This window comes from Callorhinchus milii, unplaced genomic scaffold (assembly GCF_018977255.1).
Source record: "Callorhinchus milii isolate IMCB2004 unplaced genomic scaffold, IMCB_Cmil_1.0 Scaffold40, whole genome shotgun sequence".
NCBI lineage: Eukaryota > Metazoa > Chordata > Chondrichthyes > Chimaeriformes > Callorhinchidae > Callorhinchus > Callorhinchus milii.
Window position 1 is genome coordinate 53,808 of NW_024704781.1, and position 27,895 is coordinate 81,702.

Genomic DNA, 27,895 nt, shown 5'->3' on the forward strand with positions numbered 1-27,895 from the left:
CACACACGCAGACGCACAGACACGCACCCACAGACACGGTGACACCGCTATATAGTCTGATATTAACTGTGAGAACAATGAAAACACAAAGTCACTACACTTTGCAAACACACAGGCACAGACACACACACAACCACACATAGTAACAGACACAGACACACACACATCGACAAACATAGACACAGACATACACAAACATACACAGAATGAGTGAACACACCATCACATACGTACACTCAGCCGGACTGACACAAAGATACACACACACACTGAGAATCTCTGTATAGACAAAACACATAGTCACTACAGTTTACAGTGTATTCTGTGAGAAGAGAGACAGAGAGACGGACGGAAGGACACACACACTTACACAGGCAAAGGCACAGTGACACCTCTACATAGTCTGGTATTAACAGTGAGAACCTCTATATAGACAAAGTACACAGTCACTACACTTTATAATTGATCCTGTGAGAGACAGAAATAGTAAGACAGACTCACACACGCACACACACACACACGTACCCCCAGAGAAACATACACACACACAGATGCGCACACCCAGTCGCACACACACAGATAAACTCACACACAGACACGCAATCACTTACACACACAGACAAACATATACAGATACACACACCGACACAGACAGACACACATACACAGACAAACACACAAACACACACACTCACACGCAGACACAGACACAGGCACACAGACACATAGATACGGACACACAGAGAAACAGTGAGACACCCACACATACATACACTGAGCGAGGCTGACACGCACTAACACACACACACAGATACTGACCCGGGCTGACACAGATTGACACATACACAGTCACACACATACACTCTATACATAACCTTTTATTAACAGGGAGAACCTCTCTATAGATAAAGCACACAGTCACTACACTTTACAGTGTATCCTGTTAGAGAGAGAGACAGAGAGTGTGAGACAGATACAGTCACGACAACAACGACAACAGCAACTTGGATTTATATAGTGCCCTCCACGCCGGACGGCGTCTCAGAGCGCTTCACAGTAACGGATCCCTGGGCCGAGCCGGGGGAGGGGCCGGGGCCAGGGGGAGGGGCCGGAGAGAGTGGGAGGGGCCGTTGAGAGGGGGAGGGGCTGGGGGAGGGACTGGGGGAAGGGTTGGGGGAGGAGCTGGAGGAGGGGGAGGGACCAGGGAGAGGGGTGAAGGTGACCAAAGCCGCCGTCCAAAAGAAAAGTCTTCAGCAGAGACCAGGAAATGGGAAGGGAGGGAGTGAGACAGAGGGAGTGAGGAAGGCAGTTCCAGAGCCTCGGAGAGTAGTGACTGATGGCACAGCCGTCGAGGGTGGAGCGGAGGATTCGGTGGACGAGGAGGTCAGACCCAGTGGAGCGAAGGCAATGGGCACTGTTGTGACACACACATACACATATACACACGCACACACACATACATGAACATAGACACACACAAAAGACACTGAGCCGGGCTGACGCACACAGGTACACACATAGATACCCACCTACACACACAGGCGTAGACACAGTAACACCATTATGTAGTCTGATATTAACAGTGAGAACCTCTATATAGACAAAGTACACAGTCACTGCACTTCACAGTGTATCCTGTGAGAGGGATAGAGAGAGAGATAGACACGTGCACACACACACAAAGACACACACACATACGCAGACGCACGCACACAGACACAAACTGATAAACAGACACACATACACAGACACACACAAACAGAGCCGGGATGACACATACACACAAACACAAGCACAAACAGACAGACAGACACACATGCACACATTCATGGAGCCGGGCTGACACACACAGACATACACAAACACACGAAACATACACACATAGACACAGACACACACACACTCAGAGACACATCCACATACACTGAGCTGGGCTGGCATTTACACACACAGACACACACACAGATACAGTGACACCTCTTTATAGTCTGCCATTAATTGTAAGAATCTCTATGTAGACAAAATGCAGTCACTACACTTTAGTGTCTTATATGAGAGAGAAAGACAGAGTTCGTGAGACTGACACATACACACCCAGACACACACACCCAGACACACATACACACATACACAGTCACAGTTTCATCTCTATATACTCTGATATTAACAGTAGGAACCTCTATATTGACAAAACACAGTCACTACACTGTACAGTGCATCCTGAGAGAGAGAGAGAGAGAGAGAGAGACAAAGACTGAGAGACAGACAGACACACACACACAGACACAGACACACACGCATAAACACTGATAAAAACAGACAGGCACACACAGACATACGCACACAGACATACGCACACACACAAAATACAGATAAACACAAACACATACGCACAGACACACACACAAACAGGCACACACAGACACACACACACAAACAGGCACACACAGACACACACACACAAACAGGCACACACAGACACACACACACAAACAGGCACACACAGACACACACACACAAACAGGCACACACAGACACACACACAAACAGGCACACACAGACACACACACACAAACAGGCACCACAGACACACACACACAAACAGGCACACACAGACACACACACACAAACAGGCACACACAGACACACGCACACAAACAGGCACACACAGACACACGCACACAAACAGGCACACACAGACACACACACAACAGCACACACACACACACACACACAGGCACACACAGACACACACACACACACACACACACATGCACCGATACATAAGCGCACAAAGACATACACAAACAGACAGACGCACAGATGCGCACACACACATACACTCAAACACAGACACAGTAACATAGACATTAACATTATCTGTGAAAGAGAGACTGTGTGAGACATTGTGTGTGTGAGAGTGTTCGTGCAACAGAGATTGCGCGTAATAGAGCGCGTGAGATAGAAAGTGCACTCGGGAGAGTGTACACCGAAGATAGAGAGACTGTGAGCGAGTGTGAGGGCGACATGATGTTCGCATTGAGAGAGTGCGGATAGACAGAGTTTGCGGAGGAGAGAGAGAGAACGTGAGAATACGCGCGTGAGAGAGATTGTGCGCTCCAGAGGAGGAGCGCAGATCAGAGAGAGACTGCACCACAGTGTGTGAATGGGAGAGAGTGCAGGAGCCGGAATTCATGCGATAGATTGTGAGTGATAATGTGGTGCGATAGAAAGTGCGGATGAGAGAGAGACTGCGCGACAGTGCACGAGAGAGTGTGCGAGCAACAGACATTTCGCGCGATAGAGTGCAGGAGAGAGAGTGTTCCCACCAGGAATTGTGCGACATAGATTGTGCGATAGAAAGTGCACACGAGAGAGATACTGAGAGAGAGTGTGCAGGCGAGACATTGTGTGGGCGAGAGAGTTTTCACACGAGAGAGTGTTCGTGAGACAGTGTACAAGAGTACATGATTGTGAGCTCGAAATAGTGTGCGCCAAAGAGAGAAAGACTGCACGAGAGTGTGCGAGAGAAAGTTCGCGTGTGAGAGGGTGTGTGCGAATGTGTTCATGCACGAGACTGTGCGTGAGGGAGTGTGAGCTTGAAACAGTGCAAGAGAGAGACTGCGCGAGAGTCCACGCGATATTTACGCGAGAGAGTGCACGTGAGAGTGCACGCGAGAGTGCACGCGAGAGAACGCTCACCAGAGATTGTGATCTTGAACGAGTGTGCGCTGAAGAGAGAAAGACTGCACGAGAGTGTGTGCAAAATTATGTGTGCGCGAGAATGTGTTCACGCGAGGGATTGTGCACAATAGTGCGCGCGACAGAATGACTGCATGTGAGTACACGTGAGAAAGGCAGCGCCGTAGAAAGACTGCGCTCGAGAGAAGGCGCCGAAGAGAGAGAGAGATTGTGTCGCGAGAGAGTGGTCGCCACGACATTGCGAGCGATAGAATGTGCGCACGAGAGAGATATCACACGAGAATGTGCGCGTGTGCGAGAGTGTTCGGTGTCTGATAGTACCAGAGAGCACCACTATATAGTCTGATGTACACAGTGTGTATGTAGATCTGTATGTACATGTGTTTGTGTGTGTGTGTCTGTTGATGGTATTCAGTGGCTGTGGCTGTCACTCAGTGCTGCAGTTGGTTCAGTGGCTGTGGCGGGTGTTTAGCGCTTTGGGACGTCCTCCCGACGTGAAAGGCGCTCTATAAATGCAATCTTGTTGTTGTTGTTAATAACAGTACTATTATCAATACTCTAATAATAATATTATTAAAGATATTAGTAATAGTCCTATTATTAATAGTAATATTAATACTCATATTAACAATGATAATGTTAACAGCAATAATTACTATTATATAGTATATAGTAACTAATAATAACTACAATTATGTTAATATATCAGTTGTTAATATAATTATGATCAATAATAATAGTATTACTATTATTTGCTACATTAATATTAACAATATTAGTGTTAATATTAGTAATAATAATAGCATTGACATTGTTTGTAGTATTATTATTAATGATTAAAATTATTAATCCNTTTTTTCTCCCTCAGGGAATCTGATGGGATTATATTCCGATAATCTGGGGAAATATCTCCGTTTGCCTTCAGGCTGCGGGGAGCAGAATCTCTGGCGAAATTCAGTCCAATTATTTATATCTTAAGATATTTAACAATCACCGAACAACTGATGCGAGACACAGAGATCAGAGCCTTAGGCTTCCTCCAGATAGGTCTCTCTCTCTCTCTCTCTCTCTCTCAGTGTTTCTCTCTCACAGTGTCTCTCTCTCTCTCTCTCTCTCCTCTCTCTCTCTCTCTCTCAGTTCTCTCTCTCTCTCTCTCTCTCTCTCAGTCTCTCTCTCTCTCTCTCTCTCTCTCTCTCTCTGTCTCTCTCTCTCTCTCTCTCTCTCAGTGTTTCTCTCTCCAGTGTCTCTCTCTCTCTCTCTCTCTCAGTGTCTCTCTCTCTCTCTCTCTCTCTCTCTCAGTCTCTCTCTCTCTCTCTCTCTCTCTCTCAGTGTCTCTCTCTCTCTCTCTCTCTCTCAGTCTCTCTCTCTCTCTCGTCTCTCTCTCTCTCAGTCTCTTTCAGTCTCTCTCTCTCTCTCTCTCTCTCTCTCACGTCTTTTCTCAGTCTCTCTCTCTCTCTCTCTCTCTCTCTCAGTCTCACTCTCTCAGTCTCTCGCTCTCAGTCTCTGTCTCTCTCACTCTCTCGCTCAGTCTGTCTCTCTCTCTCTCAGTCTCTCTCTCTCAGTCTCTCTCTCTCTCTCTCTCTCTCTGTCTCTCTCTCTTCTCTCAGTCTCTCTCTCTCTCATTCTCTCTCTCTCGCTCTCTCTCTGTCTCTCGTTCTCTCTCTCAGTCTCTCTCTCTCTCTCTCTCTCTCTCTCAGTCTCTTTCTCTCTCTCTCTCTCTCTCTCAGTATCACTCTCTCAGTCTCTCGCTCTCAGTCTCTGTCTCTCTCACTCTCTCGCTCAGTCTTCTCTCTCTCTCTCAGTCTCTCTCTCTCAGTCGCTCTCTCTCTCTCTCTCTCTCTCTCTCTCAGTCTCTCTCTCTTTCTCTCAGTCTCTCTCGTTCTCTCAGTCTCTCTCTCTCTCTCTCTCTCTCTCTCTGTCTCTCGTTCTCTCTCTCAGTCTCTCTCGCGCTCTCTCTCTCTCAGTCTCTTTCTCTCTCTCTCACTCTCTCTTTCGCAGTCTCTCTCTTTCTCAGTCTCTCTCACACGCTCTCACTCCCCTCAGGTTACCAACAACAGTTATTATTCTCTCACGACGATGGTTCATTCAGTGGATACGGAAAGAAAGATCCAGAGGGAAACACTTGGTAACTAATTCATTAATTATCGAGTGAGTGAGTGAGTGAGTGAGTGAGTGAGTGAGTGAGTGAGTGAGTGAGTGAGTGAGTGAGTGAGTGAGTGAATGAGTGAGTGAGTGAGTGAGTGACAGACACAGTAAAACTCCCTCTGCACTGTCTACACTCCCAAGTGTGGGATTGAGTGTGTGAGTGGGGGTGGGGGTGGGGGGTGGGATAGAGACCGGGGGAGGGGGAGGGGGGTATGAGAGTCCGGGGGGGGGGGGGGGCGGCTTTGGACGCGGTAACAAGACAGGTTGGGGTTCTCGCCACAGGTTGACAGCTTTTGTGCTCAAATCTTTCGCGCGAGCGAGACCTTACATCTTCATTGACGAGCGAGTCCTGACTCGAGGCTACAAGTGGTTACTCCATCACCAGAACTCCACCACCGGTCACTTCCAGAATGTGGGTAAGTTATTCAACAACAACATCAAGGTGCGGGCACCTCGGGGAGAGGGCAGAGATGGGGCGAGTGTGAGAGGGAGAGAGAACAGAGAGCGACTCGGGGGAGTCAGGGGATGGGGGGAGTGTGAGAGAGAGAGGGATAGAGACTCGGGGGGAGTCAGGGGATGGGGGGAGTGTGAGAGAGAGAGGGATAGAGACTCGGGGGGAGTCAGGGGATGGAGGGAGTGTGAGAGAGAGAGGGATAGAGACTCGGGAGGAGTCAGGGGATGGAGTGAGTGTGAGAGGGAGAGTGACATAGACTTGGGGAGAGTCGGGATGGGGGGAGTGGAGGAAGATGGATAAAGACTTGGGGAGAGTCAGGGGATGGAGTGAGTGTGAGAGGGAGAGAGACAGAGACTCGGAGGGAGTCAGGGGATGGAGGGAGTGTGAGAGGGAGAGAGACAGAGACTCCGGGGAGTCAGGGGATGGAGGGAGTGTGAAAGGGAGACACAGAATGTATGACTTAATTCTGTCTTGTGTTCCAGGGAGGTGTGAGTGGAACAGTTTCTCTCACGGCTTATATAACAGCATCGCTGCTGGAGACAAATAATACTCTCCTCGTAAGTCCCTCTCTCCCTCTCTCCCTCTCTCTCTCACACTCAGTCTCTCCGTCTCTCTCCCCCTCTCTCTCTCTCTCTCTCTCTCTCTCTCTCACAGTCTCTCTCTCTGTCTCTCAGTCTCTCTCTCAGTCTCCCTCTCTCCTTCAGTCTCTCTCTCTCAGTCTCTCTCTCTGTCTCTCTCTCTCAGTCTCTCTCTCTGTCTCTCTCTCTCTCTGTCTCTCTCGCTCAGTCTCTCTCTCTCTCAGTCTCCCTCTCTCCTTCAGTCTCTCTCTCTCTCAGTCTCTCTCTGTGTCTCTCTTAGTCTCTCAGTCTCTCTCTCATTCTAAATCTCTCACTCTCTCTCTCTGTCTCTCTCAGTGTCTCTCTTTCACTCTCTCTCTTTCACTCTCTCTCTTTCACTCTCTCTCTGTCTCTCTCAGTCTCTCTCTCAGTCTCTCTCTCAGTCTCTCTCAGTGTCTCTCTCGGTCTCTCACTCTCAGTCACTCACTCAGTCTCTCTTTCTCTCTCAGCTATAAGCCTCTCTCTGTTTCCCTCAGGATAGGATGATAGAGAAGGCGTTGAAATTTCTTCGCTCTGTGTATGAGGATGAAAATGATCCCTACACCATCAGTCTCTTATTTTACACCTTCTCCATGTCCGGCGATCAAACCGCTTCCTCCTATCTCAAGAACCTCTTAATGTCTTTAGCCATCAAAGGAGGTAACATTCTCTCTCTCTCAGTCTCTCTCTCTCTCAGTTTCTCTCTCTCTCTCAGTCTCTCTCTCTCTCTCTCTCTCTCTCTCTCTCAGTCTCTCTCTCTCTCTCTCAGTCTCTCTCTCAGTCTCTCTCTCTCTCAGTCTCTCTCAGTCTCTCTCTCTCTCTCTCAGTCTCTCTCTCAGTCTCTCTCAGTCCCTCTCTCTCTCTCTCAAGATGTCTTTACTTGTCGTGTTGTTCTCCAGAGGGTACGGTTCACTGGAAAGCTCACGGGGAGACTGAGAGCAGTGTTCCTGAGGCCGGAGACATTGAGATGACATCGTATGTGCTTTTGGGTTTCTTGATGGATCCGAGTCCCGGTAACTTGGGCTCCGCCTTCACCATCGTCCATTGGCTTATCTCACAGATAAACGCGTACGGAGGTTTCAAATCCACTCAGGTTCGTCAGCAATCATTACCCCATTAATCTAATAATAATTAATCATATTAATTTAATGATAATTTGATTTCATTATAGTTTAATAATAATTTCATTTAAGTATAAATTAGTTTAATAATAATTTCATTTAAGTATAAATTAGTTTAATAATAATTGAATTGAATAATAAATTAATTGAATAATAATTATTGAATTGAATAATAGTAATTGAATTGAATATTAATTTAGTAATAACAATTGAATAATAATAATTGAATAATTAATTTAATAATAATTTAATTGAATAATAATTTAATTGAATAATAGTTTTATTCAAAAGTAATGTTATTTAATTTAATAATAGTTTAATTGAAAAATAAGTTAATTTAAATATCCAATGATTTACTGTTAAATGATTCAAAATCATTATTAAATTATTAATTTAAATTATTTATTTTTTTATTTACATTAAATTAATATTAATTTAATTTAGTAATAATTGAATTTAATAATAAGTGAATTGAATAATAGTTTAATTTAATAATAATTACATTATTAATTGATAATTAATCGTTAAATTATTTAAATTAAATTATTATTAAATCAAATGTAATATTTATTCAATTATTATCAAATTAAATCCAATAATTAATAATTTAATTTATTGTTAATTCAATTATAAATTATTATTAAATTTAATTAAATTATTATTACATTCCATTGTTATTAAAGTGAATTAATATTGAATTGAATTTAATAAACATTACATTTAATTTCATAATAATTCAATTAAAAATAATGTAATGTGATTTAATATTGTGTTTTAAACCACTCACACACTCATACACACTCACACACACAGACTCACACACTCCGCACACTCACAGACACGCACAGAGACACACACACTCACTCACACTCACCCACACACAGACAGACAGACAGATACACACACAGACTGATACACTCACACTCACAGACACACACACACCTCACACCACACACTCTCTCCCTCTCACACTCTCTCTCACACTCTCTCTCACACTGTCTCCCTCGCCCTCTCTCACACTCTCTCTCCTCCCCTCTCCTCTCCCCCCCCTCTCCCACCCCCTTCTCTCCCCCCCCTCTCCCCCCTCTCTCCCACCCCCTCTCTCCCCCTCCCTCCCCCCGCCCCCTCTCCCCCCACTCTCCCCCCCCCACCCCGTCTCCCCCCCCTATCTCCCCCCCCTCTCCCCCCCTCTCTCCCACCCCCCCGCGTCTCTCCCCCTTTCTCTCCCCCCCCTCTCTCTCTCTCCCCGTCTCTCACACTCCCTCTCTCGGTCCCTGCAGGACACGGTGTTGGGGCTGCAGGCAGTGGGCTGTACCTGGAGCGGAGTCGGGGTGACGAGGGCCGGAGAGACATCACCGTAACATCTCCGGGAGGAGAAAAATTCAATTTTCTCGTTCACCCCGAAAATCGCCTGATTCTACACCAAGAAATGATCCCAGAAACAACAGGGACCGTGAACGTGGAAATAAAGGGGTTCGGCTGCGTGTTTGTCCAGGTATACACCTCTATCTCTCTCCCTCTCACACTCACTCTCTCGCTCTCTCTCTTTCTGACACTCTCACACACTCTATCTCTCACACAGGCTCTCACACTCACTCTCTCTCAATCTCTCTCTTGCATATTCTCACTCACACACAGTTACAAACCTCTCTCTCTCCCTCTCACACTCTCACACTCACTGTATCTCACTCTCTGACACACTCACACACTCAATCTCTCTCTTACACACTCTCTCACTCTCTCAGGCCAACACAGTCAGGAACAAACCTCTCTCTCTCCCTCTCTCACTCACTCACTCTTTCTCTCTCTCTCTCTCTGACACTCACACACTCTCTCTCTCACACCTTTTTACACTCTTTCTCTGAATCTCTCTCTGTGTCTCACACTCTCACACGCTCTCTCACTCTCTCTCTCTCTCTCTCTCACACATTCTCTCCATCTCCCTCTCTCTCACACACACACTCAATCTCCCCGTCTCTCTCTCACACTCTCGCTATCTCTCTATCTTTCTCTCTCGCACACCTTCTATCTCTCCCACTCTCTCTCTCCCGCTCTCTCTCACCGCTCTCTCTCACCCGCTCTCTCTCTCCCGCTCTCTCTCTCCCGCTCTCTCTCACCCGCTCTCTCTGTGTCTCTGACCCTTTATATGATGTATTTTGTGTCTGATCTCAGTTTGTGGTCAAATACAACATCGAAACCGAGAAACAAGAGAAGAAGTTCCGGCTCCAGATTTCAGCGAAATGTCACCGGGAAAAAGATCTTCAAATAGACTTTACCATAAAGTATTTTACACACTCGCTCACACTCACTCACACTCACTCAAACCCACACACGCCCTCACACTCGCTCACATGCGCTCACACTCACTCACACTCACTCAAACCCACACACGCCCTCACACTCGCTCACATGCGCTCACACTCGCTCACACTCATGCGCTCACACACTTACACTCACCGATACGCGCTCACACTTACACTCACTGACACTCACACTCGCACACAATTGCTCACACTCACTCACACTCGCTCACACACTCACATTCGCTCACACTCGCTCACACGCTCACTCACACTCGCTTACATGTGCTCACACGCCCTCACACACGCTGACACGGGCTCACACTCGCTCACACACTCAGTCACTCACACTCGCTGACTTGCACTCACACTCGCCCATACGCAGTCAAACTCACTGAAACTCGCTCACACGCGCTCTTATTCCCTTACACACTCACTCACAATTGCTCACACATGCCCACACTCCCTCACACAGTTACTCACACTCACTGATATGCACTCACACTCACAGTCGCTGATACTCACACTCATTCACACTCACCCACACTCGCTCAAACTCATTGAATCTCACTCACACTAACTCACTCTCTCACATTCACTCACACTGACTGAGGCGCGATCACACTCGCTCACACTTGCTCACACTCGCTCATACTCACACACACACTCTCGCACTCACTCATAGTCACACACACTAACACAGATTCTCACACTCACACTCTCACGGTCACTCACACACTAACACAGACTCTCACAGTCTTACACTCACTCACTGACAGTCACTCACACACTAACTCATAGATTCTCACACACTCACTCACAGTCACTTAAAACACTAACACAGATTCTCACACTCTCACAGTCACACACACTAACACACAGATGCTCACACTCACAGTCACTCAAACACTAACACACAGATTCTCACACTCACGTCACTCACAGTCACACACTAACTCAGATTCCACACACAATCAATCACACACTGACATACAGACTCTCACACACACTCACTCACGGTCTCACACACAAACACACAGATTCCACACTCTCACACTCACAGTCACTCACACACTAACACACAGACGCTCACACTCACTCATAGTCACACACTAACACACAGATTCTTACACACTCACACACTAACATACACTCTCGCTGACACTCACACTCACTCACAGTCACACACTCTCACACTCACTCACAGTCACTCACACACTAACATAGTCTCACACTCGCTCACACGCGTGTAACAGGGTCTGACAGACAGACTGATGCTGATTTGCTTTGGTTTCAGGTCCGTTGGTACTGGGAATGAAACTGCTCTGATGTCAATCCTCGATGTTACATTGATCTCAAGTCACTTTCCAGAGGAAACCTCACTCGAAAAGGTAACACACACTTGCACACTCGCTTACACACTTACACACCCACTTTCACACTCGCTTACATACTCACACACACACTTGCACACTCGCTTACACACTTACACATCCACTTGCACACTCGCTTACACACTTACACACCCACTTGCGCACTCGCTTAGACACTTACACGCCCACTTGCACACTCGCTTACACACTTACACAACCACTTGCGCACTCGCTTAGACACTTACACGCCCACTTGCACACTCGCTTACAGGCTTACACACCCACTTGCACACTCGCTTGCACACTTACGCACTCACTTACATACTCACACACTTACATATGGAGTTGCACGCTCACTTACACACTTGCACACTCGCTTACACGCTTACACACTTGCGTATACAGTCGCTTACACACTGACACACTGACACACATTTGCACTTTTACACTCACTACTTACTTACATGCCCTTACACGTTTACTCACACACTTAAACACTCACTTGCACACTTGCATGCAACTTGCACATTTACTTACACACTTACACACTGACACACACACACTGACATACACTCACTGATACACATTGATACACACACTGACACACACACTGACACACACTGACACACACACACTGACACACGCACTGACACATATCCTTACACACTGATATGTACACACACTCTTACACACATTCAGTGACATACACTCACTGACACAGTTACATGACACACCCACACACTGACGCACTGATACAAACACTCACTGACACACACATACTTTCGCACATTTACACACGCACTGACACACTTCCACACACTTACACGCACACTGACTCACTGATACACACACTGATACACACCGACACACACCAACACACACTTACAAACACACTGACACACACTCTTACACACCCACTGTCTCACACAGACACACAACTTTCACAAGCCTTACACACCCAGATACACATTCACTGCACACAATCACTGACACACACACATTACTCTCACACACTTACACACACACACTGACACACTTACACACATACTGACACGCACTGACACTCACCCTTACACACACTGACACACACTTACACACATACTGACATGCACTGACACTCACCCTTACACACACACTGACACACACTTACACATACACTGACACGCACACTGACGCACACTCTTACACACACAATGACACACACAAACACACCCTTACACACGCAGATACACACTCACTGACACACACATTGACACACCCTTACACACACACTGCCACACATACAAACACTGACACACACATACACTCACACACTTACACACACACACACACAGACGCGCACTTACACATACACTTACACACACACTGGCGCACACTCTTACACACACTGACACACAGACGCACCCTTACACACACAGATACACGCCCACTGACACACACTGACACACACCCTTACTGATACATTCTTACACACACACTAACACAGACCCACACTGACACACACTTACACACATACTGACACACACTGACACACCCTTATACACACACTGACACACACTTGCACACACACATTTACACGCACACTGACACACACACTGATGCACACGCTTACACACACACTGGCACACACAGACACACAACAGACCCTTGCACACACAGATATACACTCACCGACACACCCTTACACACATACTGACAAGCAGACACACTCCCTTACACACACGCTGTTACACTCACTGACACACACATCACTACAGCTCACTATCCAGAGGAAACATCGCTTGAAACGGTAACAATCACTTACACATTCACTTCACACTTAAAAACACAACTACGCGCTCATGTGCACACGTAAACACACAATTACACACTCACGCGCACACGAACACCGATACACACACATACACACACATGGACACACTTACACACTCACGTATATGCCTAGTTGCACACTCGCTTGCACTCTTACACAGTGAAACACACTGACACATACAAACACTCAGGCACACACTTACTGACACATGTACACACACACTTATGCACTCACTCACAGTTACACACTCACTTCCACACTTACTTCCACACGTGCACACTCACTGACATACTTATGCACTCACTTGCACACTAATACACACACTGACACATATACTGACACACACAGATACACGTATACACTCACTGACACACTTACACACACTAACACACACACACTGACACACACACTGTCTCACTGACGCACACACTTGCACACTCACTGTCACGCATAAACACTGACAAACTTACACACACATACACACACCCTTACACACACTAGGTACACACACACTGACACACACACTGTCTCACTGTTGCGCACACTTGCACGCTCACTGTCACACACAAACACTGACATACTTACACACACACTGACACACATATGCACTCACACACTGACAAACACTCACACACTTTAACACTTACTGACACACTCACCAACTCATTGACACACACTCACAAACACACACACCATCACTGACACACTTGAGAGAGAGGAGCGAGAGATGAGGGTCTTCACTCTGTTTGTCTTGTGTTTTTCACAGTTACTTCACCTCCCTTTTGTGGATAAATATGAAGTTGTCGAGAGTCACTTAATCATCTACCTGAGCCACGTGAGTGAGAGAGAGGGAAAGAGAGAGAGAGAGAGAAATAGACAGACAGACAGGAGGGTTAGAGAGAGAAAGGGACGGGGAGAGAGAAATGAAGAGAGAGAGAGAGGGGGAGAAAGGAAGGGAGAGAGAGAGAGAGAGGCATAGAGAGAGAGAAAGAAAGGGAAAAGGAGAGAAAGAGAGAGAGAGAGAGAGAGAGAGAAATTGAGAGAGAGAAATTGAGAGAGAGATAAAGGAGAGAGCGAGAGAAAGGGACAGATAGAGAGAAAGGGAGAGAGAGAGAGATGAAGGGAGTTAGAGAGGGAGAGAGAGAGACACAGAGAGAGAGTGAGAAATAAATGGAGTTAGAGAGAGAGAAAGTGAGAGAGAGAGAGAAAAGGAGTTAGAGAGACAGAAAGGGAGAGAGAGAGATGAAGGGAATTAGAGAGAGAGAAAAGGAGAGAGAGAGAAAGAGAGAGAAAGAGAGAGAAAGATAAATGGATAGAAACATAGAAAAATAGATAGCGAGAGAGAGATAAAGAGAGAGAGTGATAATAATTGTGTGTGTGAGTGTGTGAGTGGGTATGAGTGTGTGTGTGAGTGGGTGTGTGTGTGAATGGGTGTGTGTGAGTGTGTGTGAGTGGGTGTGTGTGAGTCGGTGTGTGTGAGTGTGTGTGTGAGAGTGGGTGTGTGAGTGGTGTGTGTGAGTGTGTGTGTGTGTGAGTCGGTGTGAGTGGGTGTGTGTGTGAGTCGGTGTGAGTGGGTGTGTGTGTGAGTCGGTGTGAGTGGGTGTGTGTGAGTGTGTGTGTGGGTGTGAGCGTCAGTGGTTGTGAGTGGGTACGAGTGGGTGTGAGTGGGTGGTTTATATTTGTGATTGGGTGTGAGTGAGTATGTGTTAGTGAGTGTATGTGTGTGAGTGTGTTATAATAACTGTGTGTTTGTGTATGTTTATGAGTGAGTGTGAATGAGTGTGAGTTATAATAACTATGTTTGTCGGTGTGTGAGTGTGTGTGAGTGTGCGTAAAATAGCTGTGTGTGTGAGTGTGTTTGAGTGTGCTTGTGTGTGAGTGTTTGTGAGTGTGAGTGAGTGCGAGTTGTTATAATAAATACGTGTGTTTGTGCATGTGTGTGAGTGGGTGTGTTTGTGAGTGTGTTTGTGTGTGTGATTGTGTATGAGTGTGAGTGTGTGAGTGAATGTGGGTGTTTGTATGTGAGTGAGTTTGTGTGAGTCTATGTGAGTAAGTGTGAGTGTGTGTGAGCTATAATAAATTTGAGTGTGAGTGTGAGTGGTTGTGAGCTATAGTGAGTGAGAATCAATGTGAGTCGGTGTGAGCTATAGAAAGTGTGAGTGTAAGTGAGTACTAGTGAGTGTGTGATTGTGTGAGACTGTGAGTGTGTGTGAGTGAGTGTGAGTTTGGTGTGAGCTATATTGAGTGTGAGTAAGAGTAATTGTGAGTGGGTGTGAGTGAGTGTGTATGAATGAATGTGCAAGTGAGTGTGAGTGGGTGTGTGAGTCAGTGTGAAAGGTTGTCAGCTATAGTGTGACTGTATGTGAGTATGTGTGAATGTGTGATTGAGTATGAATATGTGTGTGTGAGTGGGTATGAGTGAGTGAGTGTGTGTGTGAGTGAGTGTGGGTGAGTGGGTGTGTGAGTGTGTGTGAAAGGTTGTCAGCTATAGTGTGACTGTATGTGAGTATGTGTGAATGTGTGATTGAGTATGAATATGTGTGAGTGAGTGTGAGTGGGTATGAGTGAGTGAGTGTGTGTGTGAGTGAGTGTGGTGAGTGGGTGTGTGAGTGTGTGTGAGTGGGTGTGAGCTATAGTAAGTGTGAGTGAGTTAGAGTGAGTGCGAGTGTGTGTCAGTGGGTGTGATCTGTGGGTCAGTTTGAGTAAGTGTGTGTGAGTGCGTGAGTGAGTGTGTGTGAGTGAGTGTGAAAGGTTGTCAGCTATAATAAGTGTGACTGTGTGTGAGTGTATGTGTGAGTGTAGGTGTGAGTAGGTGTGAGCTACAGTAAGTGTGGATGTGTGAGTGAGTGTGCATGATTGGGTGTGAGTGAGGGTGGGTGGGTGTGAGTGTGAGTGATTGTGAATAGGGTGAGCTATAGCAAGTGTGGGTGTCTGAGTGAGTGTGAGTGAGTGAGTGTGAGTGATTCTGAGTGGGGTAAGCAATATTAAGAGTGGGTGTGTGAGTGAGTGTGAGTAAGTGTGTGAATGAGCATGAGTGTGTGAGTATGAGTGAGTGTGTGAGAGTGTGAGTGTGTGAGTGAGTGTGAGGGTGTGAGTGGGTGTGGGTGAGTGAGGGTGTGAGTGGGTGTGAGTGAGTGTGAGTGGGTGTTAGTTACAGTAAGTGTGAGTGGGTGTGAGTGAGTGAGTGTGAATGGGAGTGAGTGGGTGTGAGCTAAAGTAAGTGTGAGTGTGTGAATGAGTGTAACTGTGTGGGTGTGAGCTACAGTAAATGTGAGTGTGAGTATGTGTGAGCTACAGTAAGTGTGTGTGAGTGAGTATGAATGTGAGTGGGTGTAAGCTAACGTAAGTGTGAGCGAGTGTGAGTCGGTGTGAGTGAGTGAGAGAGAGTAAATGAGTGGGTGTGAGCTAGAGTAAGTGAGTGTGTGTGAGTGGGTGTGTGTGGGTGTGAGCTAGAGTGCGTGTGATTGTGTGAGTGAGTGTGAGTGGGTGTGAGCCACAGTAAGTGTGAGTGTGTGAGTGGGTGTGAGCCACAGTAAGTGTGAGTGTGTGAATGGCGGTGAGCTACAGTAAGTGTAGTGTGTGAGTGGGTGGGTGAGTGAGTGGGTGTGTGTGAGTGTGAGTGTGAGTGGGTGTGGGAGTGGGTGTGAGTGTATGTGACCTAGAGTAAGTGTGAGTGTGTGAGTGAGTGATAGTGGGAGTGAGTGGGTGTGAGCTACAGTAAGTGTGAGTGTGTGAGTTTGAGTGGGTGTGAGCTACATTAAGGGTAAGTGTGTGAGTGAGTGTGTGAGTGAGTGTGTGTGTGACTGTGAGAGGGTGTGTGTGTGAGTGGGTGTGAGCTTGAGTAAGTGGGTGTGTGAGTGGGTGCGAGTGGGTGTGACCTAGAGTATGTGTGAGTGTGTGAGTGAGTGATAATGGGGGTGAGTGGGTGTGAGCTACAGTAAGTGTGAGTGTGTGAGTGGGTGGAGCTACAGTAAGTGTGAATTTGTGAGTGAGTGTGAGCTATAGTAAGTGTGAGTGTTTGAGTGGGTGTGAATTGGTGTGAGCTACTATAAGTGTGAGTGAGTGTGAGTGGGTGTGAGCTACAGTAAGTGTGAGTGGGTGTGAGTGTGTGGACTAAGTAGTGGAGTGGGTGTGTGGAGTGTGAGAGTGTGAGGGTGTGAGCTACAGTAGTGTGAGTGTTTGAGTAGTGTGAGTGACTGTGAGTGTGTGTGAGTGTGAGACGTGTGAGTGTAGCACTAGTGTGAGTGTGTCAGTGTGTGTAGTCAGTGTGAGGGTTGGATGTGTGAGCTACAGTATGTGAATGTGTGAGTGGTGAGTGTGTGAGTGGTGTGTGATGTGTGGTGGGTGTGAGCTACAGTAAGTGAGTGTGTGAGTGGGTGTGTGAGTGGGTGTTTGTGAGTGAGTGTGCGTGTGTGACTGTGTGAGTGGGTGTGTGAGTGTGTGAGCTAGAGTAGTGAGTGTGTGAGCGAGTGGAGTGATGTGAGTGTGTGAGCTCGTAAGTGTGATGTGAGTGTGTAGCAAGTGTGAGTGTGAGTGGGTCGGTGTGTGTGATGGGTGTGATGGTGAGTGAGTGATGTGAGTATGTAGTGTGAGTGAGTGTGAGTGAAAGTGTGCTTGGTAGAGAGATTGTGAGCTATGTTGTTAGAGGTTGATTAGCGCTATAATAAGTGTGACTGTGTGTGTGTGAGAGTGTGTGTGTGAACATAAGAACATAAGAATTCGGAGCAGGAGTCGGCCATTTGGCCCTTCGTTCCTCTCCGACATTCAACAGATCGTGGCTGACCTTCTCCCCTCACTCTGATTACCCCCATATCCCATCCCCCATATCCCCATATCCCCCATATCCTACCCCATATCCCCATATCCCCCATATCCCCATATCCCCATATCCCCATATCCCCCATACCCATACCCATATCCCATCCCATATCCCCATATCCCCCATATCCCCATATCCCCATATCCCCATATCCCCATATCCCCATATCCCATATCCCCCATATCCCCATATCCCCCATATCCCCATATCCCCATATCCCCATATCCCCATATCCCCATATCCCATATCCCCATCCATATCCCATATCCATATCCCCATATCCCCCATATCCCCATATCCCTCCCCATATCCCTCATCCCATATCCCCATCATATCCCCATATCCCCATATCCCCCATATCCCCATATCCCCATATCCCCATATCCCCATATCCCCATATCCCCCATATCCCCATCATATCCCCATATCCCCATATCCCCATATCCCCATACCCCCCAATCCCCATATCCCCATATCCCCATATCCCCATAACCAACCCTATCTCTTCCCTCCCACCCTCCCTATTGTTCAGGAATCTATCAGTTTCAGCCTTGAAGATGTTCTACTGACATCTACAGCCCTTCTGGAGGAGTGAATTCCATAAACTCACTACCCTCGGAGTGAAGAAATGTTTCCTCAACTCTGTTCTCAAAGGCTGACCCTTAATTTTCAGACTGTGACCCCGGTTATAGATTCTCCTACCGGGGAAACAGACCCTCAGTGTCTACTTTATCAGCCCTTTAAGAATCTTATATGTTTCAATAAGATCCCCCTAATTCTTCTGTACTCTAGAGAATACAGTCCTCGTTTATTCAGCCTCATCCTCATAGGTCAGTCCCCTCATCCCAGGAACTAACCGAGTGAATCTACGCTGCACCCCCTCGAGGGCAAGTATGTCCTTTTTTAAATAAGGACCAAAACTGCACACAATACTCTCGGTGCGGTCTCACCAAAGCCCTATACAGTTGCAGCAAGACTTCCCTACTCTTATATTCTAAACCTTTCGAATGAACGCTAACATGCCGTTCGCCTTCTTAGTTGCTGCTGCACCTGCAAACTAACTTTTTGGGACTGGTGTACAAGGACACCCAAATCCCTTTGAATACTAACACTATCTAACTTCTCCCCTTCCAGAAAATAATCTGTTCTTTTATTCTTGCTACCGAGGTGAATAATTTCACACTTGCTAACATTGAATTCCATCTGCCACCTACTTGCCCACTCCCCGCGCCTATCTATATCTTGTTGCAATCTTTTTGCATCATCCTGAGAGCTCACTCTGCTACCGAGTTTAGTATCATCCGCGAATTTAGACACATTACATTCAATGTCCTCGTCCAGATCATTGATGTAAATGGTAAATAGCTGAGGCCCAAGCACTGATCCTTGTGGCACTCCACTAGTTACATCCTGCCAATTCGAGAATGATCCGTTTATCACTACTCTCTGCTTTCTACCCGATAGCCACTCTTCTATCCATGTTAATATTTTCCCATTAATCCCGTGGGCCTTGATCTTGAGTAACAGCCTTTTGTGTGGCACCTTGTCAAATGCCTTCCTAAAATCCAAATATACCACATCTACTGGTTCCCCCTTATCCAACCTGCTGGATACATCCTCAAAAAATTCTAAAAGGTTAGTCAAGCATGACTTCCCTTTTGTAAAGCCATGTTGACTCTGCCTAATCTTTTTATGGTCTTCCAGGTATCCCATAACTACGTCTTTTATTAAGGACTCAAGAATTTTCCCTACAACTGACGTCAAACTAACTGGTCTATAGTTTTCCCTATTTTCTCTCCCACCCTTCTTAAATAGTGGAGTTACGTTTGCAATCTTCCAATCAATGGGAACTTTTCCAGTATCCACAGACTTTTGGAAGATTATAGACATGCCATCCACTATCTCAGTAGCCACCTCCTTTAAAACTCTCGGATGCAGGCCATCCGGTCCAGGGGATTTATCGGTTTTAAGACCCGACAATTTACCTAGAACCATCTCTTTACTAATGTTAATCTCCCTAAGTTGCTCGCTAACATTGTCTTCTTGGTCCTCTATTTTTGGTATGTTTCCAGTGTCTTCTACGGTGAAGACTGTAGAAAAATACTTGTTTAATGACTCTGCCATGTCTTTGTCCCCTATTATAATTCCTCCGGTCTCTGCCTGTAATGGACCCACATTCACCCTCGCTAGCCTTTTCCTCTTTATATATTTGTAAAAACTCTTGGAGTCTGTTTTTATGTTCTTTGCTAGTTTGCCCTCGTAATCTATTTTCTCCCTCTTGATCAATTTTTTGGTCCTCCTCTGTTGTTCCCTAAAGTTCTCCCAATCCTCGGGTTTACTACTCATCTTCGCTGTTTTATAGGCTTTTTCTTTTGATTTGATACTTTCCCTAACTGCTCTAGTTAGCCATGGCTGCACCACCTTTCCCATGGCATTCTTATTCCTCAAAGGAATATGTGCTCGTTGGGAATTTTGCACTATCTCCTTGAATGTCTGCCATTGCTGGTCTACCGTCAAATCTTTAAGTTTAGTCTCCCAGTTTATTCTGGCTAAATCCTCTCTCATACCAGCAAAGTTGGCTCGATTTAAATTGAAGACTTTTGCTTCAGACTTAACTACTTCCCTCTCTAACTTAACGCTAAATTCCATCATATTATGATCGCTTTGCCCTAGAGGAGCCTTAAGTTCCAGTTTGCTGATCAGCCCTGTTTCATTACACAAAACAAGGTCTAATATGGCTTGTTCCCTGGTCGGCTCCTCAGCATATTGATCTAGAAAATTATCTCTAATACATTCTATAAACTCCTCTTCTATGTTACCTTTCCCAATTTGGTTGTCCCAGTCTATGTGCAGGTTAAAATCACCCACAATTAGTGTCTTTCCTTTGCTACATGCTCCACTAATCTCTTGATTTATACCTTGAGCGATACTTTGACCACTGTTTGGGGGTCTATAAACTACTCCCACTATAGTTTTCTGCCCCTTGAAGTTACGTATCTCTACCCATACTGACTCTACATCTTGCTTTTCAGATTTAAAATCTTTCCTCTCTACTGTTTTTATCCCATCCTTTATTAGCAGGGCCACTCCCCCTCCTCGTTTACCACATCGCCTATCTTTCCTATATACCACGTAGCCGGGAATATTCAGTTCCCATCCCTGATCACCCTGTAACCATGTCTCGGTGATGGCTACTAGATCATACCGGTTTGTCTCTATTTGTGCAACTAATTCATCTATCTTGTTACGAATGCTTCGTGCATTCAGATATAGCGCCCTTAATTCTGACTTCCGGCTATTAACCCTATTCACCAGCACTCTATCACTGTACTTCCTTTCCCTGCTTGACACACTTTGCTCTTCTCCCTTGTTAATCTGCTCTCTTGCTTTTGTTGATCTCAAGTTTAACTGTGGTGGACTATACTTTACTATGCTTTTACCTCTCCCCCCCCCTTAGTAGTTTAAAGCCCTTTCTACCTCCCTATTTATTCGCGTAGCCAGGACATTTGTCCCAGCCCTATTTAGGTGGAGCCCATTCCTTTGGAAAAGCTCCCATCTTCCCCAATACTCGTGCCAGTGGCCCATGAATTGGAATTCCTGCTCTCCGCACCACTCTTTTAGCCAGGCATTCAGATCTATGATCTTCTTTTGCCTGTACCAATTAGCTCCTGGCTCAGGTAACAGTCCCGATATCATCACTTTGGAAGTTCTATTCCTTAGTTTAATTCCCAATTCCCGGAACTCGCTCCTTAACTCATCCCTACTGGTCCTACCAATGTCATTGGTCCCTATATGTACCATTACGATTGGATCCTCTCCCTCATGCCTCAAATTTATCTCCAGCCCGGCGGTGACATCCTTCACCCTGGCCCCAGGAAGACAACAGAGTCTTCTTGTCTCCCCGCTACGGCTACAGAAAACTGCATCAGTCCTCCCGACTGTCTCACCCCCAATAAGAATTACATTTCTAACCTCCTGCACAGGAGTGTTGGGGTCAGTTTGCCCGACTTCCTCGCAGACTTCCTTGTCCACACAAGTTGCCAATATTTCATACCTGTCAGACAGCTATAATAAGTGTGACTGTGTGTGTGTGAGAGTGTGTGTGAGTGTGAGTAGGTGTGAGGTACAGTAAGTGGGTGTGTGAGTGAGTGCATGATTCGGTGTGAGTCAGTGTGAGTGGTTGTGAGTGTAGTGAGTTGTTAGTAGGTGAGTGTGATTGATTGTGAATGGGGTGAGCTACAGTAAGTGTGAGTGAGTGAGTGGGTGTGAGTGAGTGAGTGGGCGTGAGTGTGTGTGAGTGGTTGTGAGCTACTGTAAGTGTGAATGGGTGTGAGTTGGTGAGAGCTACAGTAAGTGTGAGTGTGTGAGCTACAGTAAGTGTGAGTGAGTGTGTGTGTGTGAGTGAGAGTGGGTGTGAGTGGGTGTGAGCTAGAGTAAGTGTGAGCGAGTGAGAGTGGATGTGAGTGTGTGTGAGCAACAGTAAGTGTGAGTTTGTGAGTGGGTGTGAGCTACAGTAAGTGTGCGTGTGTGAGTGGGTGTGAGCTATAGTACTTTTGAGTGAGTGAGTGTAAGTGTGAGTGAATGCGCGAGTGAGTGTGCGAGTGAGTGTGCGTGTGTGTGACTGAGTGTGAGTGAATGTGAGTGGTGTGAGTCAGTTTGAAAGGTTGTCAGCTACAGAAAGTGTGACTGTGTATGAGTATGTGAGTGTGTGAATGTGTGAGTGAGTGTGAATGGGTGTGAGTGAGTGTGAGTGGGCGGGAGCTACAGTAATTGTGAGTGGGTGTGTGTGATTGTGAGTGTGCGTGAGCTACAGTAAGTGTGAGTGGGTGTGAGTGGGTGTGAGTGAGTGTGAATGGGTGTGAGCTTCCGTAAGTGTGAGTATGTGAGTGTGTGAGTATGAGTGGGTGTGACTGGGTGTGAGTGCGTGTGAGTGGGTGAGTGGGTGTGAGCTACAGTAAGTGTGAGTGTGTGTGAGTGTGAGTGAGTGGGTGTGAGCTACAGTAATTGTGAATGTGTGTGAGTGTGAGTGAGTGGGTGTGAGCTACAGTAAGTGTGAGTGTGTGTGTGTGACTGGGTGTGAGTGGGTGTGAGCTACAGTAAGTGTGAGTGTGTGTGTGAGTGTGACTGGGTGTGAGTGGGTGTGAGCTTCAGAAAGTGTGTGTGAGAGTGGGTGTGAGTGGGTGTGAGCTACAGTAAGTGTGAGTGTGTCTGTTCTCCAGGTCTCAGCAGTTGGAGTTTCAGGAAGTTTTATTTTGGAGAAATCTTTCGAGGTCGAAAATGTTCGTCCGGGAAAAGTGAAGATTTATGAGTATTACGAACCCGGTAAATAATCAATAATAATATTATTACTATTCTTGATAAGAATTCACAATAACTATAAATAATAATGATTAATCATAATAGTCCTGACTGTTAATTAGTACTTTATTAATAATAATACTGTTTTAATTAATTATATTAATAACAGTGATAATAATTAATAATAATCAATCATAATCATTAATAACAAATACTAATAATTATTATCAATAGTATTCCTGGATTTTAGTTAATATCGTTACTATTCTTGATAATAATTCACATTAACAATAAATAATAATAATTAATAATAATAGACCTGACTGTTAATTAATACTTTATTAATAATAATACTGTTTTAATTAATGATATTAATAACAATGATAATAATTAATAATAATGAATCATAATCATTAATAATACATACTTATTATCAATAATAATAATATTGATATTATTAATAATATTAATAATAATGTTAATAATATAACAATATTAATAATAATATAATTGTGTATAATTGAGAGAGAGACTGAGAGGGATTGTCACTGTTGTATCTGTGTTTGTAGACCGATTTGCAACAGATGTTTATACAGATACGTGTGTCCGGGGTAAGATTTTAACTGTATCACTGTGTGTGTGTGTGTGAGTGTGTGTGTGTTTGTCTGTGTGTGTGTGTGTGTCTGTGGATGTTTGTGTGTGTGTGTGTGTGTCTGTGTGTGTGTGTGTCTGTGTGAGTGTATGTTTGTGTGTGTGTGTCTGTGTGTGTGTGTGTCTGTGTGCATGTGTATGTGAGTGTGAGTGTGTGTGTGTGAATGTGGGTGTGTGTATGTTTGCGTTTGTGTGGGTGTGTGTGAATGTGAGTTTGCGTTTGCGTGTGTGAGTGTGAATGTGTATGTGTGAGTATGTGTGTGTGTGTTTGCGTGTGTGTGTGAATGTGTGTGTGTGTGTATGTGAGTGTGTGTGTGTGTGAATGTGTGTTTGTGAGTGTGTGTGTTTGCATATGCGCGCGTGTGTGTGTGTATGTGTGTGTATGTGTCCGTGTGTGTATTTGAGTGTGCATGTTTGTGAGTGTGAATGTGTGTGTGAGTGTGTGAATGTGTGTGAGTGTATGTATGCGTATGTGTGTGAATGTGTTTGTGTGTGTGAATGTGTGTATATGTGTGCGTATGCCTGTGAGTGTGAATGTGTGTGTGGGTCTGTGTATCTATGTGTGTGAGCTTGTGAGTGTGCGTGTGAGTGTGTGTCTGCGCGTGTATGTGAGTGCGCGTGTGTGTGTGAATGTGTGTGAGTGTGTGTGAGTATGTGTGAGTGTGAATGTGTGTGTGAGTGTGTGGCTGTGTGTTTGCATATGTGTGTGTGAATGTGTTTGTGTGTGTATATGTGTGCGTATGACTGTGAGTGTGAATGTGTGTGTGTGTGTGAATGTGTGAGTGTGTATGTGTGAATGTGAATGTGTGTGAGTGTATGTTTGCGTATGTGTGTGAGTGTGAATTTGTGTGTGTGTGTGAGTGTGTGTGAATGTGAGTGTGAGTGTGTGTGTGTAGGTGTGAGTGTGAATGGTTTAAAATTCATTTGATATACTGTTCTGAGTCCAAGCCTCACAAACATTTATTCCCAGATTAATAGCATTTTGTTCTGACTTATTCCCAGACTCCTGATATCCCGTTGAAGAGAAAGTTTGCGACAAAAATTTAAAATCGCTTATATAATCTGAGTTGAAATCATAGAGAGGGAACTCTACTGTGTCTTAAACCCGGACCTGGGAGTGTGGACGGACGCACAGTGTAGAGGGAGATTTACGGGAGATTTAAACCTGTGATTAAGCTGAATAAATTCATCGGAAAAGGCTCTGATGTGAGTGTGTGAGTCACCGTGAGAGTCTGGAGAGAAAGACTGAGACAGAGAGACTGAGAGACTGAGAGTGAGAGAGAAAGAGAGACTGAGAGTGAGAGACTGGGAGAGACTGAGAGTGACTGAGAGTGAGAGAGACTGAGCCTAAGAGAGACTGAGAGTGAGAGAGAGACACAGAGAGAGGGAGTGAGAGACTGAGAGAGAGACTGAAAGAGAAAGAGACTGAGAGAGAGAGAGACTGAGAGAGAGACTGAAAGAGAAAGAGAAAGAGACTGAGAGAGAGAGAGAGAGAGAGAGAGAGACTGAGAGTCAGAGAGAGACTGAGAGAGAGAGAGAGAGAGAGACTGAGAGAGAGACTGAGAGAGACTGGGAGAGAGACTGAGAGTGGGAGAGACTGAGAGAGGAGAGAGACAGAGAGAGAGAGACTGAGAGAGAGACTGAGAGAGAGACAGAGAGAGAGACTGAGAGAGAGAGAGACTGAGAGAGAGAGACTGAGAGAGAGAGAGACTGAGAGAGAGACTGAGAGAGAGAGACTGAGAGAGAGAGACTGAGAGAGAGACTGAGAGAGAGAGACTGAGAGAGAGACTGAGAGAGAGAGAGACTGAGAGAGAGACTGAGAGAGAGACTGAGACCAGGGAAAGGCCATATTAGACCTTGTTATGTGCAATGAATCAGAGCTGATCAGCAAACTGGAAAAGAAGACTCCTCGAGGGCAAAGTGATCATAATAATAATAATAATCTTTGCATTTGATATAGCGCTTTTCCCGTCGGGAGGACGTCCCAAAGCGCTTCACAGAACACACTGTAAAGTGAATTGACTGTATATTTGTGGGCGAACGCGGCAGCCAATTGCGCACAGCAATGTCCCACAAACAGTCGTAGATTGAAAATGACCAATTTATTATTGTTTTTGGTTTTGGAGGGATTATTATTAGGCTCTGTGTGGAGTAAGGAAACTTGCCCAAGGTTTCGCCCTCTGCCTGGAATTGAACTCAGGTCTCTCACTCGCAAAGTGAGTGCTCTAACCACTGAGCTACAGGACTCCACGATAGAACTATCACGATAATGTGATAGTATTTAGCATTAAGTTCGAGAGAGAAGTAGTTAAGTCTGAAGCAAAGGTTTTAAATTTAAGTAGAGCCAACTTTGCTGGTATGAGAGAGGATTTAGCCAAAATAAACTGGGAAATTAGACTTAAGGATTTAACAGTAGACCAGCAATGGCAGACGTTTAAGGAGATAGTGCAAAATTCCCAGTGAGCACATATTCCTTTGAGGAATAAGAATGCCACCGGAAAGGTGGCCCAACCGTGGCTAACTGGAGCAGTCAGGGAAAGTATAAAGTTAGAAGCCTATAAAACAGCTAAGATGAGCAGTAAACCGAGGATTGGGAGAACTTTAGGGATCAACAAAGGAGAACCAAAAAAGTGATTAGGAGGGAGAAAAGGGAATATGAGGGCAAACCAGCGAAGAACATGAAGACAGACTGCAAGAGTTTTTATAAATATATAAAGAGGAAGAGACTGTCAAAGGTAAATGTGAGTCCGTTATAGGCAGAGACGGGGGAATTATAGTAGGGGACAAAGATAGAGTCGTTAAACAACTACTTTGCTACTGTCTTCACCTTAGAAGACACTGAAAACCTACCAAGAATAGAGGGAAACCAAGGAGGAAATGTTAGCGAGCAACTTGGGGGAATTAATATTAGTAAAGAAACGGTTTAGGTAAACAACAACAACAAGATTCTATTTATTGAGCGCCTTTCACGTCGGGAGGACGTCCCAAGGCGCTGTACAGTTAGGTCAGGACCCGAATAGGGGGGAAATGGTCAGTGTGAGGGGAGGGAAGGGAGGGAGCAAGGAGGGGGGAGATGGTCAGGGTGAGGGAAGGGAGGGAGGGAGCGAGGAGGGGGTAGAGAGTCGAGAGGGAGCTGAAGGCACCGTCAAAATTGTCAGGTCTTAATACTGATAAATCTCCTGGACCTGATGGCCTACATCCTCGGGCTTTAAAAGAGGTGGCTACTGAGATAGTGGATGGCTTGTCTTTGATCTTCCAAAATTCTCTGGATTCTGGAACGGTTCCCATTGATTGGAAGATTGCAAACGTGACACCACTATTTAAGAAGGGTGGGAGAGAAAAGATGGGGAACTGTAGACCAGTTAGTCTGACTTTAGTGGTTGGGAAAATTTTTGAGTCCTTAATTAAGGATGTCATTATGGGATTCCTGGAAGACCATAACAAGATGAGGCAGTCAACATGGCTTTACAAAAGGGAAGTCACGCTTCACTAATCTTTTAGAGTGTTTTGAAGATGTATCTGCAGGTTTGATAGAAGGGAACCAGGAAATATAGTACATTTAGATTTTAAAAAGGCATTTAACAAAGTGCGACACAAAAGACTATTGCACAAGGTTAAGGCCC

General features: G+C 45.5%; 1 protein-coding gene across 1 annotated transcript in view; it reads left to right on the forward strand.

Annotated features, from left to right (window-relative positions):
* Window positions 1–3,828: 3,828 nt before the first annotated feature.
* Window positions 3,829–27,895, forward strand: part of LOC121851455 (alpha-2-macroglobulin-like) — a 30,408-nt gene continuing 6,341 nt past the window's right edge. Inside the window, 14 exon segments of the mRNA XM_042345312.1 lie at window positions 3,829–3,838; window positions 4,571–4,644; window positions 4,647–4,749; window positions 5,746–5,827; window positions 6,130–6,289; window positions 6,784–6,858; window positions 7,395–7,557; window positions 7,797–7,973; window positions 9,299–9,513; window positions 10,191–10,300; window positions 11,616–11,709; window positions 14,271–14,339; window positions 23,543–23,645; window positions 24,191–24,232. Coding sequence (XP_042201246.1) covers window positions 3,829–3,838; window positions 4,571–4,644; window positions 4,647–4,749; window positions 5,746–5,827; window positions 6,130–6,289; window positions 6,784–6,858; window positions 7,395–7,557; window positions 7,797–7,973; window positions 9,299–9,513; window positions 10,191–10,300; window positions 11,616–11,709; window positions 14,271–14,339; window positions 23,543–23,645; window positions 24,191–24,232 — 1,477 coding nt within the window.